This window comes from Phascolarctos cinereus, unplaced genomic scaffold (assembly GCF_003287225.1).
Source record: "Phascolarctos cinereus isolate Bilbo 61053 unplaced genomic scaffold, phaCin_HiC Scaffold_5;HRSCAF=322, whole genome shotgun sequence".
NCBI lineage: Eukaryota > Metazoa > Chordata > Mammalia > Diprotodontia > Phascolarctidae > Phascolarctos > Phascolarctos cinereus.
In genome coordinates, this window is record NW_027555958.1 from 267240171 (window position 1) to 267256998 (window position 16828).

Here is a 16828-nt window from a genome sequence, read left to right on the forward strand (position 1 = left end):
AAGTCGAATCGCTATCACTTATTTTTACCTTCTGTTGAGTTTTGTTTCATCTTTCTGATGGTTCTTCGTATTGGTTTTAATTTTTACTTACAACTTCACTAATGTGAAAATATGTTTAATGGGTATGTAAATGTAAAGCCTATATCAGATTGTGCACCATCTTGGCGGGGGGGAGGAAAAGGAAGAAAAATTTTCAACTCAAAAGTATATGGAAAAAATAAAAACATTTAAATTTAAAAAAAAAAAATAAAAGTGTGGAAAAAAAAAAAGAAAAGATTGCTACACTGTACTGTGAGCCACCAGGTGGCAGCACAGGCCTCCTGGCTTCTTTGCTCTCCCTTTGGCCTTTGGAATTTGGGGGCTTCATGGAGAATTGCCAGAGCCTAATGAAAGATGTAGGATACCTAAGGTTTCTTTGTATGTCGGTAGTGGGAGGATGGTGCTTTGTCCCTGTTACTGTTTTGCCTTTTCTTTCTTTAGGTTGTACCTTTCTTCCAGAGAAGTAACTCTTAATCTAGACTCTAAACTTAAAAACAAAACAAAACAAACCCCTTCACAATACTTTGATCATTGTATTTCAATGTAATTGATTTCTTTTGTGATCCTGTATATTTTATTTTATGCATTTAACAACATTATTCTGAGAAGGGATCCATAGGTGTCCCTAGACACTGTCACAGGGGGCCATGTTCCAAAAGAGGTTAAGAACCTCTGTTCTGGAGGAAGGTTAGCCCTGACTACCTGCATCCCAGAGTTCTATGCTTCTGTCAAACTTGTTAGTTGCCATATAGGTAGCAACTTGACTTTTGGACCACAGAATGACCAGCCATGAACCTAACCAGGCATGTCAAAATGTAAATTCCTGGTGTTTTACAAATTTTATTAATAGGTCTTTGGGTTGAAAAAAAGGATAGAGGGAAGGAGATAGGTACCATAAAGAGTAGTAGAATAATGTAAGAAGACAGATAAAAGTGTACAGGTGACAAAATTCAAGAGAGGAGATTCAAACACTGGGAGAAAAACATGACTTCTTAGATGTCACTGAGGTTTGGTGGAATGATATTAATGACTGGAATATGGTTTCGAAGGGTGTGTGTACCTTATCACAAAACAAAATATGGGATAAGTTTTTTGGTTTTGTTTAAAATTGAATATGTATAGAGGGGGGGAGTTGAATAATATTATATTTTAAAAAGGTATACTCAATGCAAAGCAATCTAAGAAGCAAAACTGAGAAGCATGGTAGAGAACATTTAGGTTGAAGAGCAGTGGGAGCAGAAAAAGAAGCAGTTTTGTCATTGGAGACCAGTTGGGCAGAAAGATGAAATATGAGAAGTTTGGCATAAGCATGGCAAGTTGGCTTGATTGAGTAGTGATGGAATTCCAGACAACTATTGGAGTTCTTACTTTCAAAAGTATAGGAGGTAGCAATTTGTTGGCTTTAATTAGCTTTTGTACCTCCTTTTTCATTTGGCTCATTTTACTTTTTAAGGAATTCTTCTCTTCAGTGAGTTTTTGTGCCTCCTTTTCCATTTGGCCAATTCTACTTTCTGAGGACTTGTTTTCTATAATCAGTTATTGTCCTTCTGTTGACACTCTCTTGCATACCTCTCATTTCTTTTCCCAATTTTTCTTCTAAGTCTCTTATTTGACTTTTAAAATCCTTATTGAGCTCTTCCAAGAAGACTTTTTACACTTGAGACCAGTTCATATTCCCCTTTGAGGCTTTGGATGTGGGTATGTGGACACTGTTGTCCTCTTCTGAATTTGTGTTTTGATCTTCCTTGTCCCCATAGTAAGAATCTATGGTCATTATCTGTTTCTGCTTTTTGCTCATGATGTTTGCCTGTTTCCTGGCTTTTAAAGTTGAGCTGTCCTGCTGGAGCACAAGGGGCACTGGAGACTGTAGGGGTATGGCAGTTTACCTGGTGCTGAGCTGGGGTCAGCAATACTGAAGCTTTTGGGGTGGAGGGAGGTCTGGCTCCTGGAGGACAGCTGCTCTGAAGCACTAGAAGGTTTGGCTGTTGGAGGATGCCTGCCCACTGGTTCTCCTGCCTGTGCCAACACACTTAGGGGGGTCCTGGTGTTGGTGCTTGCCTGCTCCACCACCCTGGCACTCAGGATCTCCCGCTGGTTTGCCAAGGTGGGGCTTGCCACTAGCTTGCTGCTGGGATGCCTCCTTCCTATACAGCTCCCCTTCCACCAGAGTGAGAGGGACCTTTCCTTTTAATCCCCCAAGCTTCCCAGGTTAAAAGACTGTTGCACTCTGTCTTTTTGCTGGCTCAGCTGTTCCAAGGTTTTTCCTGGGGCGATATTTTCTGGTGTTTTTAGAGGTCGATAAAGGAGAGTGAGAGCGACTTACTTCTTACTCTCCCATCTTGGCTCCTGGTAGTCCCCAATTTGTTGACTTTAATAATAATTTCATTCTTCATAAAGTAGAGGAAGGAACATAGGAAAATTTTTATTTTGGATCTGATTCTCACCAATAAGGAGAAACTAGTTCCCAGAAGTGACTATACCGTCTTACATTTTGTGATAGAAGAGAGGAAAACTGGAAGTGATCTCGCTTGCAAATTTCAAACGGTTAAAAAAAACCCAACAACTCGATAGAATTCCATGGATTAAAAGTCTCTAGAGAAAGTCATTCTGGAAGAAACCGGAAACTCTCAAGAATAAAATTCTGAAGACACAAAGAGAAACAATTCTGTTAAGGAGAAAGTAATTGAGATAGATGTGACAGTGAATTCACCAAACAACTTAGATTTTAAGTTTCACACTGAAGATGGAAGGAAAGGCAGGTAATGGAGAATAAATATGGAAGTGTAAACTTTGTTCTATAAAAATAATGTGAGGTATGCTAAAGCTAAGAACAAGTTGAATTTGGTGGGGAAGGGCAATAAAAAGGGCTTTAAAATTATGCTGGAGAAAAGAGGGTGTAGAAGGGATAGAACCCCTTTTGGGTGTATGGGGTGATGATAAGTGACAACAGAAATGGCAGCACTGCTCAGCCTACACTTTGCTTCTGTTTTCTCTACCAAGAAAAGTGATATTTGGACTGGAAGTGATAGAACAAGAATGGCTGGTGGAGAAGTGATACCCGAGAGAAGTAAGAAAATATTCAAAGCACCTGGCTGTCCTTAATGAGCTGTAGTCACCAGACTGAAATAAACTATGTCCTCTGGTAATGAAAGAACCAGAAGATATGATTCTCAGCATTCTTTGAAAAGAGGTAGAGAATAGGAAGGTGCCATAGGATTGGAAAAGGGCGAACATACAGATTTCCAGAAAGGAACATAGGAGCATAGATATAGGGCAGGAAGGGATTTTAGAGGACATGGCCTTATTTTACAGATGAGAAAGCTGAGGAAATGGAGACATATGGGCTAGATAAGCTACGGTTTGGTAGATTTGGGACTGTCTGAACAACTGGACTTAAATGATTTGATATCATCTTGGAAAGTCTTTAATGGAATGTCCCAGGGATCCTTACCTGGCCTTGTGCTGTTTAATGATTTTTGTCAATGATTTTGATAAAAGCAGATGGTATGCTTATCAGACTTGCAGATGGCACAAAGCAGGGAGGGATAGCTAACAGAATCAAGATACAGAAAGATCCCAATAGGTTAGGACATTGGACCAAATTTAAAAGATGAAATTTAATAGGCATTGGGGGACTGAAATTTTCACTGGCTAAAATTCAGCACCAAAGCACCTGACCAAATTTAAAAGATGAAATTTAATAAGTATTGGGGGATTGAAATTTTCGTTGGCTAGAATTCAGCACCATAGCACACAGGCTTTGCTACTGGCAGTCATGCTTAAAAAAAACAAATTTGGGCTAGGCCAGTGGTGCCTTCTTATCCTACCTTTTGTTGGGGCTAAAGTTCATTTACAGCTAGGCCTGTGAGGCTTTTTGGAGTGTTTCAGAGTGTTATTCATAACCAAAGGCTTTGATCCTCAGCCTGTGATTTAGGGATGGAAAGGAAAAACTTAATCTTAGCCTTCAGGCACTCTGCCTGGCTTTTGTTAGCTGGTTGTGGTGGCTACAACTATGTCAGCCTGCTCTTTTTAGGGAAAAGTGTTAGCCACGAGGTACTAGCAGACCGAAGCTGAGATGGCTGAGCTGACCCTAAAGAGATGAGCACATCAGCAAGAGTCTAGTGGAGTACTGTAACCAGCCAAAAGCAGACCTAGTGAGAGCAGAATGTTAACATCGTTAGAAGATATCAGAAGTCCTACAGCATCAGAGGTGTGAATTGCCCCTCATATGTGATCCCTATGCATGTTCACTCTCCCTGCTAGTGTTGTACATATTTGTGGAGGAATGTACTCTCTATTTGATCTTGTATTACAAATCATTACTATGATATTTCAATAAATGCCTTTGCTTTGAACTAATTGTGTCCTCTAATTAGAAAACAAATAAACACATTTTGGGGAGCTCATGAGGAATATAGACTTACCTTGAACCTGAGGAGTTGTTCTGTGGACCTCCTATATGAGAGGGGGTTAGCACTGATGCTACATAGGAATGGGTATAAAGTCCTAACATCATAAGTACAAGATGGGCAAATGGCAGTTTATCTGAAAAATTCTGGGAACTTGGTGAACTACAAACTCAATGTTAGTCAGTAATATGATACAGCATTTTAAAAAAACACCCCCCCAAAAGAATGAAATTTTAGGTTTCATTAAGATAAGAGACACTGCGTCCAGGTCTAGCCAGTCGATGGTCTGGTACTCTCTCCGATCAGACAGCATCTGTAGGATTGTGTTCAATTCTGGGCACATTTTAGGAAAGACATTAGTAAGTTGGAAAACATTCAGAGGATGGTGACCAGAAGGGTGATAAACCACAAACTGTGGTCATGAGGATGGGTTGAAGGACCTGGGAAAGTTTAACCTGGAGATAAAAATAATTAATAGGAGTGCCATGATGGGTGTTGTCAAATGTTTGAAAAGCTGTCACTTAGAAGACAGGTTAGAGTGGTTCTGCTCTAGACCTCAGAGATGGGAACTGGGAGCACTGGGCCGAAGTTGCAAGGAGGCAAATTAAGGCTTGCTATTGAGAAAAACCAGAATAACTAGAGCTGTTCTATGGCCCATGTAGGAAGTTGTTTTGCTTGATCATACATATTTGTAATGGGTTTTGTTTTCCTCAGGTTGGGGGCAGGTGAAAAGGGGAAGAAAAAAAAGTGGATTTCATGGAATGAAAAGACAAAATTTTACTTAAGAAACAATTAGAGCCATCTTGAAGTTCAACAGGCTGCCCCAAGTTTCCCCTCAGTGGCAGTCTTTAAACAAAGCTTGTATGACAAGTTGCTAGTGTGTGTTAGAGAGGATTCATGTTCAGGTACTGGATGGATTAGGTGGCCTCGAATGTCCCTTCCAATTCTTGTGATTCTGTGGGTAATTTACTCACATCCCTCACACTCTTAACAAGCAACATAACTGCAAGCCAGGGAAAAGATGCTTTCTGAGTCAGCAGCTGCTTGGAAATGTGAGGGAGTGAGTGGAACATCTCACACAGGTTCCTCTGGTGGATGGGGTCAAATCTTGTCATGCACACCTGGTGCTGTGGCTTATCTTCAAAAGCTGAAGTTGTTTTGGTGGGTGTTGCCAGTAGGAGTGGTACTTCCTTTGTGGTGTTACGGATGGGGAAGAGAGATGCTAAAATCTGGAACCACTTACAGAGCCAAGTTTTTTATTTTCAGCAATTATCTGAGGTTGTATTTGCTCGTTCCCCCATGTTTGAGCTTGATGGACCAGAGGTGGTTTCTATTGTCTGTCGTCTGCCCAAACCGAATGCTCATGCTGGCCCCGATCTCCTCAGGTTTCTGTCCTGACTCCTACCCCACCTGTTAGTAGCCAGTATAATACTGATGCCTGGTTTCATTTATTTGCATGTAGTCATTTTTCTAGTAGAGGTTCCTTAGAATATTTTATGCAGAGGAGAGAAAATTTATAGTGGCAATTATTTTCTCACAGTCTGGTGAGCAAGCAATTAGAAGTAAGGGGGTTTAGTAGAGCATGGCACGGTAGGATCACACAGCCCCAACTCCCTGAGAGCACAGTCCCCAATTCCACCAACAAGAAAGCCTCATATGCAGGAAAATTAATATCTCGGCATTTAAGCTGGTGCCCCTCTGGTGGATGTAATTGCACTGAAATAAATTATCTGACGTTTTGAAAAATGAAGAACTCAACTTTTCTCGATGTGCAATTCTGGCAAGAGTGGTGATTTAGGGCCGCTTACCTTGCCCCCCATAACCCCACCAAACACAACCAAAACTTTATTAATCTGCAGTATGTTCTATTCCATCCCGGCTCCCCCAGTCATTTATTCCTTATTTTCCTCTTATCAAAGAGAGATTGTCCCCAGACCAGATGCCTCTAGCTCTTTTCTGGCTTCTGCTGACCCACCCATCCAGGGAATAGAGAAAGCCAAAGAAACTACTTTTACACTTTTATTCAGATCCCGTTTCTTTTTCTTTAGCTTTTTTTTTTCTTCTTCAGGTGGGGAGGTGTTCAGATTGTTCAACCATCATTAAACCTTAATGAGATTATATAACAGGACCAGTAGGACCTCAAATAGCTTCTCTTCTGGATGGACAGAGATGAGCCCTCTGTCCTCCCTCTCTGCTTGGCCTCATGCACGATCCATTTATTTTCTGAATGTTCTGAGTTAGAATGACAATGTGGCACTTTGAGCTGCCTCCAGGTTGGGGGTGTGACTTTGGTTTCCTTATCAGCTCTGCCTGGAGTAAGCTATATTATAGATTCCCTGCTGCTTAGGAAACTTGACTGGAATTCAATGGTAGCAAAACCTTCACTGCCTGATCTCTCAGTGGAAATCTTGGGGTCAGAGGATTTAACACGGGAAGGGAAACCTTTGATATCATCTATCCCAAATCTGATACCTGAATGGATAAGGGCAGACAGAAGCCTTGGTACCACAAGGCTGTTGTGAAAGGTTTTTTTTTTTCCCTTTAAAATTAAAGGATGGGGCAGCTAGGTAGTACAGTGGATACAGCTCCAGCCTGGAAGTCAGGAGGACCTGAGTTCAAATTCGGCCTCAGACACTTGACACTTACTAGCTGTGTGACCCTGGGCAAGTCACTTAACTCTGCCACATCAAAAAGCAAAATAAATAAATAAAATAAATTGAAAAATTAAATTAAAAGATCCCAGGAATTAATATGAAAGCTTCTCCACGTTTCTCTTTTAGAGATGTTGGAGATGAGCCAAAAGGAAAGAGTGACTTGGGATTTGGACCTTACTGGTTTAATAACCCCATGTCTGGTAAGTTTTTCTTGTGTGTGTGTGGGGAGGGGGATGTCTCAGCCATTTGTCATTTGTCTGGCTTTGGCCAAAGTTAGAACTGAACCATTTAGAGAATGTACTCAGTTTGGAACACCTACTCCCCAGTAGGGCCCATCATACACCTTTCCATTCCCATCCTCTGTGTCCAGGACCCTCGGCCCCTCCCCCCAATCAAAAAGCTGTCCTGGTTTGAAGAAAGAAATCTTTATTAATAATCTTAATAATAATACTGTTAATTTGAATGGTCACACCTTGGAAGCATACAGAATGGTAAGAAAGGAAGTTGGGGGCTCTGTTGCAGTCCTAGAAGGGAGGAGGGGAATCAATTTAGGGGGAAGAGGGGCCTGGGAGGAGGCTGCCAAGAGAAAAGGATTCAGTACAGCAGATGGAAGGGGTGGGGGAGCTTTATACAGAAGACAAATGGCCAGAGGTAGGGATTGGGTTCTATGTACATCAGGAATAGAAAAGGAGAATTCCATTTCGATAGCTTCAGGCGCTTATGCTGAATATAAAGTGAGGGTTTTGTTTTTTGTTGTTTGATTTTTTTTAAAGTTTCATGAGACAGTAGAGCTATGTTGGGAGCCTATTCCCCCTCTCCCCCCTTCCTTTTGGCTACTCCAGTTATCCTTACCTTGGCAGGGGCTTCCTCTTCCCACCCGGCCATCTGTTATTTGTCCCTACCATTGCTGCTAAACAAGGTCCCTCTCTCCTCCCAGGTGCTCCAGAAGGATGACCTCTTGCTGCCGCCACTACTTTGGAAACCCAGCCACAATACCAAGGGCAGTAACTGAGGGTCAGGCCTGAAACTCCACTGTGGGGCTGAGTCAGCTCTGAACCTCTCTTCCCCTCACACTGCCCCTTACTCCCTGGCTCTTCTCATAGGTTCCTTTCCCTGGCTATGGTTTGTTTCCTAAACCCATAGCACCATGATACCTAATCTTGCTGTGAAGTTGCACCAGTGGAGCAGATGAAGATCTTGAGTTAGGCTGCCCGCTTCCTTCTCCTCTGCCCCCCAGCAGAGTCAGACCCTTACAGCTACTCCTGTCTATTTTCCACTCAGCTCTGTCCAATACCCCCTCCAGCCACTTGCCCCTTGGCCTCCAAGGGGAATGGATCTTGAGCAGCTGGTAGAGAGAGAGCAGAGCACCAGGTAGCAAAACTAGAGAGATCAACTTCAGCCGCCAGAACAAAAACCTGTTTTGAACCCCCAGCCCCACTGAATGGCTCCAAGTCTTGTCTTATAGAATTGCATATGGTAGAGGAGGAAAGTAGTTTTGAAAGAGGCAAGGCTGCAGGGGATACCCACCTTTCAAAGTTCTTACATAAGAGGAACACTGGATGTCCCCTTTTCGCCTGGGTCTCCCAGACAGAGACTGGGCTTGTTCTGTTCTGCTGTCTGGGAGCCAAGAGAGTGAGTGGCTGGAGGAGAAATCTGTGGACTCTGGCTTTCCTGGAGTCCTGCCAATGCTTTTTTATTTCTATTTTTTTAAGGGAGTTGGCACTCGAGGACTGGTGGTCAAATAACATTCAGGCAAACTGTAATGTGATACACTGCTCAGCACATCACATCGCTTTCACTAGGGTGAGGGCAAGGACATTTTCTTTGCCAGCACAGCATGGGGAGCTCAGACCCAGAAAACTCAACCCATGGATGACTAGGCATGCACCAAAGCCTGAGCTCCTGGGAATGCAAAACTGCCTTTGCTTCTCTTTCCCTCCCCTCTTTTCTCCCCAGCTGCTCCCAGCCCCAACTCTTTCTTTTTGCATGCTATTCCCAAGCCACTTGGAACAAGATCACTATATCCTGTTTTCCTTCTGTTCTTCTATCACTTTGCCCTATCAGTCCCTACACCACCCAGGAGTAAAGGGAGACTGAGAGGAAGACATGGTAGCAAAAAACCTGCTATCTCTGGGGTAGCAAAAGCTTGGCTCTCACCCCTCATAAGCCCAAGGAAGAGGAGGGGTTCCCCAATGTGACTGCCAGCTTAGGGAAGGGGTGAGAGACGGAGGTTGGGGAAAGTCTCCCCCTTGGTGCCATCAGGTTGGTGTTCACTTTGTGGGTGCGGGGTACACAGCGCCTCCTGCTGGACTCTTCTTGCTGGGCGCCTGTGTGTGGCCTCTATGTGGGACTTGTCACTTGGTTGATTGCTTCTTTTCTCTGCTTAAGTTTTGTTGCTTTCATTTTAAAATATTTTTAGGGTTTTTTTGGCGTTGTTTTGTTTTTGTGTTTTTTTTCATTTTGTTTTTTTATTTGTTTTTGTTTTGTTTTGTTTTGTTTTTGCCCTTCACGGTCCAAGAAGAAAACAGCAGATTTCACTACAACAGAAACAAAAAAGCCAAGCTTGCACAGTTTCACAGATGCAACACACTGTGTGCAAAGACAAGGCCACAGAGGCCCTGGACACGGGGGAGGGCCTTTGAACCCAGAAGGAGATAGTGAGATAGTGTGGGGAGGAGTTGGTGTTCCCTGGCTTGAGGCAAATATTTACTTTTTTTTAACAAATTAAACTGCCCCAGGGGGAGGAGGGGAGAACAGTGGACCCCACTGTCCCAGCTGAGATTCTTATCCCCTAGTCCCTCACTATATACATACATACATACATATTTCACCCCCAAACCCCCAGGAGGCTGCTAGCTTTACAATCAAAATGATGGATTTTAACTTATCCTTCTACCCTTTCTAGGGTTGGTGGGATATATATAGTGAAGGGATAGGAAAGTAGGAACTGGAAGCTGGAGGTCAGGGAGGGAGACAAGACTATGGCTAAGCTCTGAGTTACCTAGAACATGGAGATGCTAGAAGGAGATAAACTAGCATAAAAGAAGCAATTGTAGCTGATTAGGACAGCAAGGACTGAGGGGCATAAAAAAAGGTGGAGAAGGGGCTGGAAACAAGGGCATGTGGGAATAGTGTTCAGCAAATAGAACAAGGATGTGAAAAAGCGGTGGTAAATATGTGGCAGAAGGTGAATTTTAACAAAAGAGAAGAGACAAATTGGACACCTGAGAGAGGGGTGATGGGAAGGGAAGTATGGGAACAGTTTTCCAAACAGGGATGTATGTGGGGGGTGGGGCAGGGTGTTTATAGCAGAAGCTAAGTCCCACAGCTGGTAGGGAGCCTTTGTCCCTTCCAGACACCAGGTGCCTTAGCTTTCCTCAGTCAAAGATGAAAAACCTCCTGCCATGCTTACTCCCACTAGGGGGATGGTCATAAAAAGGAAAGGGGGAAGAAGAGAGGAATAAGCATTTATGTAGCGCCTACTACTGTGCTAAGCACTTCATAAATATTATCTCACTTGATAAAAAGGCTCAGGGAGTAGCTTATTTAAAATCCATGGATGATATAGAAAAAAAGGGACCCCTTGCCTTGGTTGGCCCCCTCTAAACTCCCTGCACGGAGTTTTCTGTAAAATAACTAGAACCGAAAAGCTAAGTTTTCTCATGAATAACATGAACTTGCAATGGAGCCTGGTTGAGATCCAGGACACTTGAGTTTTAGTTTTGATTTTGCTGCTCACTTGCTGTGACATCTCTGGGTTTCACATTCTCCTATAAAATGAAGAATTTTGAAGGGATGACCTTTTAGGGATCTCTTCCAGGTCTAATATTTATGAATTGGCCAGAGGGTCTCCAAGCCATGATCTATGTACTGTATTGTAGGGCTGGGTTGAGCCAGGCTGGGCAGATCTCTGTGGCCATGTGAATACATTCATTAAAAAAAAAAATCTATCTGCATTAAAGTTGGAGGTGGTAGGAAGGGGAGCTGGATTCAGGGAGTCAGTCCTGAGATGAGCCATCCAGCAGTGAGGAGTCCCTATATAAGAAGCTTAATTTTTGAAGGGCAAAGTAATACAAGTACTCAAACTAAAGACTTCTTTTTTTTTGAGCTTAGGCACAGGAAGGGAGATGCTTTGGCTAGGCAGCACACACCAAGGACAGAGCTGGGAAAATAAAATCTGCCACTTTAGGAGGGGGCTAGGGAAACTCCACAGCTAGGACACTGATGGCTTTGTTTCTAGGTCGTAGGACAGAGGAGAGATTTGAGGACCGTTATATAGGGGACCTGTAAGGCATATGGACAGATGCAGGGAACTAGGGAAAGGAGAATTCATTTCCATTTTCATCTCTTGCAAAGAACACTTTGGCCAGGACATTATTATGACTTCCATAGGGGTTGGAATCTATATAATTCAATTTTTTAAAAATTTGTTTCAGCTGAGAGAAGAGATGAGGAAGACCAGAAATAGGGAGGGAAGGAAAGAGAGAGAGAGGGAGAAGCAGAGAGAGGTAAGGGGTTGATCTAAGATGGAAGAGAGGACAGGAGAGTGCTGATTCCCTTTTCCTGCCCTTCTCTTCATGGAAAAGACTTCTTCTAGCAGTTTCAAGATCCTTTGGGCAGAGATGGGAGATAAGTAGCTGTAGAAGGATAAAGCATGGAGACAAGGACCAGAATGGGAGAATTAAATGAACTGTGGAACCTGGAGAATGGCATATGGTCTGTGGCCCTGACTCTCTTCACTAAGATTCCCTAACTTCAGCCTGTTGATGGAAGAGTAAAGATGGAATAGGGTGGAATTAGGGGGATTGGCCTGGGCAAAAGGCCAGTTTTATTAACCCTTTGGGGGTAGCTGTGAGTTGAGGGGTCAGAGTCATGGGGAAGGTGGGTCTTCTGACTCCAGGCTCAACTTCTTGATTCTTGCCCTTCCCCTACTACCCCCCTCCCATGGCCCCCAGTTTGTATACCATACCTTGATGGTTTGGGAGTGGAACAACACCGACAAACTCAATACAGGAAATTAGTTACAAACATACAGGTACAGTCATGGACAAAGACACACACACCACCATGGGGCGGGGAGAAACAACTGGAGGTAAAAATCTATGGTTTTAGAGTCGCGGAGGGTCAGCGGTGAATGTCCCTGACCCGGTGGGGCAGTTTGTCTTCCCGGAGGATCTGCCTGGTGTCTAGTTTGTTTGGTTTGGTTTGGAATAAGCAGTCAGTGTGAATGCTGTTAGGGGCTGGGTTTCTTGCTAGTAGGGGGTGAAGCGGCTGTACCCTCCTCGGCAGAGGCTAGCCTGCAACATCAAAGATGAAAAACAGCCAATCAGTATTGTCTTTTGGTAGGAAAAAAAATCAAAAAAAGGAAAAAGAAAAAAGAAAGGAAAAAGAGAAATAGCCAAATCCCATTTTCTTCCCCCATTGTTTGTTTTCTTCCCCCTCCATGGGGAGAATAATTGATCAATGGTATATGATAATTTGCCATGGCAACAGGGCAGTAGAGGCCAGGTTGAGGGGCTTAGTTTATTTCTGAGTGGGTGGTATCTCTGAAGCCAAGAGGGAGGGAGTCTTTGGGAGCAAGTACAGGAAGTGGCTATCAGCAGTACCTGCCTTCATTTTTTTCTTTCCTCTCTGTTAATTCTTAGTCCTTGGTGTAGCCCTTGATTTCTCATGGAGTGTTGCCTAACATGGTGGGAAAAACAATGGATTTGGAGTTGGAGGGCATGGTTTTAAATTAGTAGGCTCTGCTATTTATAGGTTGTGTGACCATGGGCAAGTTACTTCCCTGCTCTGGGCTTCCATTTCCTTAGGGAAAGGAATGTAATGGTGGTCCTTGACAGCAAGGACTTCATTTTTCTTTTTTTTGTCTCTTGAGCACCCAGCACAGTGATGTGCACATTACAGGTGCTTTTTGCAGTAAATCAATCTGTGGATCAAGTAATCTGACTAGCTCTAAATACTGTGATCCTATGACCATGAGTTAATGAGACTTCATGACAGGATGCACACTCCAAGCAGGCTTTATCTAGGGAGGATAAGGGCCTGCTTATTTTGATGCAATACCACCTAATTTTGATTAAGGAATTGGGGCTATGGAGGTTTTAAGGCCCAAGCCAAATGGCCACATCAGATAGACAGCATTTATGCCCAGGGCTACCAAATAATAGCCAGGATTTCCTTATACATGTCCAAAGGTTTTCTTCTGCTGTGACCAGGGTCTGAGTGTCCTCTTTATTTATAAGCTGTGTGCCCTTGGGCAAATCACTTCTCTGAGCTTCACGTATTTCCTTCTATAGGGAATATAAGCTCCCTTAAGGATAGGGACTTTTCTTTTTCTTTTTTATGGGTTGGTGGTGGTGGTGGAGAAGCAGAGTCTTTGTATCCTAGGTATAGTTAAGAGTATAGTGGAAAGAATACTGAATTTGGAGTCAGAGGACGTGTGTTTGAATGAATCTCAGCTCTACTTGGGTTAATCACTTAACCTTTCTAAGCCTCATTTTCTTCATCTGTAAAATGCAGTTGGACTAGCTTACCTCTAAAGTTCATTCTAGTTCTAAATATATCATTCTGTGTTCTTCTTTTATGAGCAAGAGGGTAGTTCCCTGCCAGTACAGCAGGTTACTTACTCACTCCCCTTTTCTCAAAGGATCCCTGTTTCCCTCAAGTTTCCAAACCTCTTCTCCAACCTCTGGAGTCCTGAGCTGGCTTCTCACTTCATTACCCTGCACAAAAGATTTTCTTTTTCCCCTCCCACCCTACTGTCTATTTTCAATTGAAAAGGGGAGAAAATGGAAAATGTTGAAAAGTTGACAAAAAAGATAAAAGTTTCTTTAAAAAAATGTTAAAACACAAAAAGAGATTTTATTAATTAATTAATGAAAGCTTTTAGCTAGCAGCTGAACTGAAGGCATTGGGATTTTTAAGAAAACACTACAAAGCACACCAACCTAGGGCCTGAGTACCTCTCCTCAGAGTCACTGGTCTCAGGGAGAGCAAGACAGTAAGGGGTTGAATCTAGCCCACGGTGTTGCCAGGGACAACCTCAGGCAAGATTAGATTTCTGAGGATTGAAAACACCCAAAAATTAAAAAGAAAAAAACTAGAATAAAAAATCAAGGGACCTTAAAAGAAAAGAAAAAAAATCTTGTTGGATTGAACCTTACCCACTTTCCCCACTTCCCTTCTCTGGCCCTCTCCCTCCCCCCAACAGTTTTCATCTTTGATGCTGGATGCCAAGCTAGCTAAAAACCGACATTAAGTACAATGCCGGGATGAGGGGTTGGGTTACTATTAGGCTGATGTGTTATTGAGAGAACACCCCGTTGTACAATGGGGCTGGGTTTTTGTGACTATTGCTGGCATGTGTACACACACACACATACACACAGGCTCTCCTGTAGATCACCATCATCAAGCCAAGCTCATCAGAAGTTCACTCTTTCTCTCTTCCTGACCCCAACCATTCTGCCCATGCAATGGTGACCATGGAATCCAGGGAGAGAGAATCCTGGAGCAAGCACCTTAGGGAGCAGGGAGCAATGGAGGGTATGAGGCCCCCTCTCCTCAGCTGTAGGTGATTGGGTGATGTGTGTGAGAGGACTGGCACTTTGAAACACAGAAGGGACTAGGGGGACCACTTCTGCACCTGGGGTAACTGAGTTTATTGCTGTGGGTAGAAGGGTATCACTGAGGAAGGGAGGAGGCTGTTTGAGATCTCTCTCAGTGGCATACTGGATTCAGGATAATGGGCCACTGAAGATTGGGAAGCTGACCTGGGATATGACACAGACTGGAAGGCCAGAGAGACACACACAGAAAGGGGCCAACAAACTGTAATATATGATGTCCCTTTCCCAGCTTAAGATGGGAACATGAGGAGAGGAGTACTATATACCTATAGGGGCCAGGCTTTCTCTTCCCTTCTTCCCAACTTCTTGACCCCATGGAAAGTTATTTTAGATTCAACCAGAGGCTGTCTCTAATGGTGCTCCCCAACCCCCCAACATACACCCTCCCCTCTCTCTGCACTCTAGGGATAATAGCTTTTTCTGACCATGAACAGCTGAACCAATCTATGGCCAAAGCAGGGCTGAACCTCCTTACCATAGTTCCAATGCTATAGGTTGCAGCAGGGCCAATGGCATGGTGGTAAGGGTCAGCAGCCGCATAGACTCTGCCATAACTAGGGAACAAAAAGAACAGGTAAGGTGTGGTAGTGGTGGGAAGCAGATGCGATGGAAAGAAAATAAATGGGGTGAGGGATGTCTGCCTACTTCTCAAACCTAGATTTAAGTCTATTGACTTCAGACTCCCATATCCACTAGGTCACCTTCCTTTGCTTTCCCAAGGCCTAGTATACCTCTTGCAGGAAGCCTTTCTTAAAAAAGAGGTGGCTCCTAACAGCAGATAACCACATGCCCTTTTTGTTCTCCGTCAGACCCTCTGCCATTAAATGTAAGCTCCTCAAGAAATGTGGGGTAGGGTCTGTCCGTGTTTTCATACATAACTTGGCGTACAACATATGTTGTATTTGATGAGATAGAGAACTGAGGGACTACATGCAGATGTGAGGGCAGAAGGGTCCTAGTGAGTATGTCCAGAGTGGGAGGAAAAATGGTTTCTGGGGTGCGAATAGATCATGATAGAGTCATTATCATCAGTGCTGAGTAAGAGCCTGAAATATCCACAACTGGCCAGCCCAACAGTGAGAATTCCTGAAGCCTGGACATCTACTTTCCCTTTAAGATGGGTAGGCTTGCCTCTGGACAGTCTTATATCTCTGTATTTTTCCCCAACCAAATCTTACTTATTATTTAATTTAAGATGGCAACCAAGGTCCCCCTCTGCCTTTGGACTAAAGAGACTAAATAATCTTAAGTCTTTGAAGTCACCACAGACACTGAGCATCCAAGTAGGGTAAGGCTCCCAATGGATGGGGCTGGGAGGGATAGTGTGATGAGAACCTTCCCCCATCACAAGAGCATGAGACTCCTAGCCGATATGGAAAGCTTGCTACAGCTGGTGTCTTATGTCTGGCAGAGCCGAGCATCCCAGGCCACACTTCTAGGAGTCCTGCTGGCTCTGCAGGATGGAGCATCAGGGCTGAATGAAATAGAATCTTGGTTCTTTGACTAGCAGGGAAGCCTTAGGACTATGGGGAAAGGTCCCAGGTGGGAAGGGTTCATCAATCACAGCTGCACACTTCCCTCATCCTCCCACCCCTACTGTATCCTACTTTCCCTAAAAATTTTTCACTTCTCTGCAATCCCAGCTCCACCAGTTTTGTCCAGGGACCTGAGTTGGTTGCTATAACTCTATTTCTGGTCTCCAAGGAGAAAGAAGTTAAGACCTTGGGATAGAGAGAGTTGGGATGGGTATTTGCTGATCATTTTCACTCTGGGGCTGTCCCTCAGAAGTGATAACAGACGAGAGATAGGAGAACAGTGATTAGCATAGTGCCTGGCACACAGCAGGTGCTTAACAAATACTTTTTGACTGATTAGAACTGCTCTGGCAACTAAACTAATTAACCGAAGGACAATTATGGCGGGTGGACAGGTTTCACTTTGGGCAAAAGTGGGGGACAACTTTAGTGGAGAAAGTTAGAGGGATCAGACAGTCCATGAGAGATAGAAATCCTGGACATGTATGGAGGGTCAAGGATAAATGTTTGAAAAAAAGCACTTTTGACCTTATACCAAAATAAAACCAAAATGGGTAACATGA

At 43.6% G+C, this 16828-nt stretch overlaps 1 protein-coding gene across 21 annotated transcripts in view; it reads right to left on the minus strand.

The window, feature by feature from the left end:
* Positions 1-7511: 7511 nt before the first annotated feature.
* RBFOX3 (RNA binding fox-1 homolog 3) overlaps positions 7512-16828 on the minus strand; it is a 1090709-nt gene continuing 1081392 nt past the window's right edge. For 20 of the 21 annotated variants that reach the window (XM_078155837.1, XM_078155842.1, XM_078155841.1 and 17 more), the window contains 2 exons: positions 15206-15284; positions 11784-12399 (listed from right to left, as the gene is read on the minus strand). In XM_078155837.1, the coding sequence (XP_078011963.1) occupies positions 12355-12399; positions 15206-15284 (124 nt within the window). In that variant the 3' untranslated portion in view covers positions 11784-12354. Of the gene's footprint in view, positions 9640-11783; positions 12400-15205; positions 15285-16828 lie in introns of those variants that run through there. The other variant, XM_021000828.2, reaches the window with a different exon arrangement.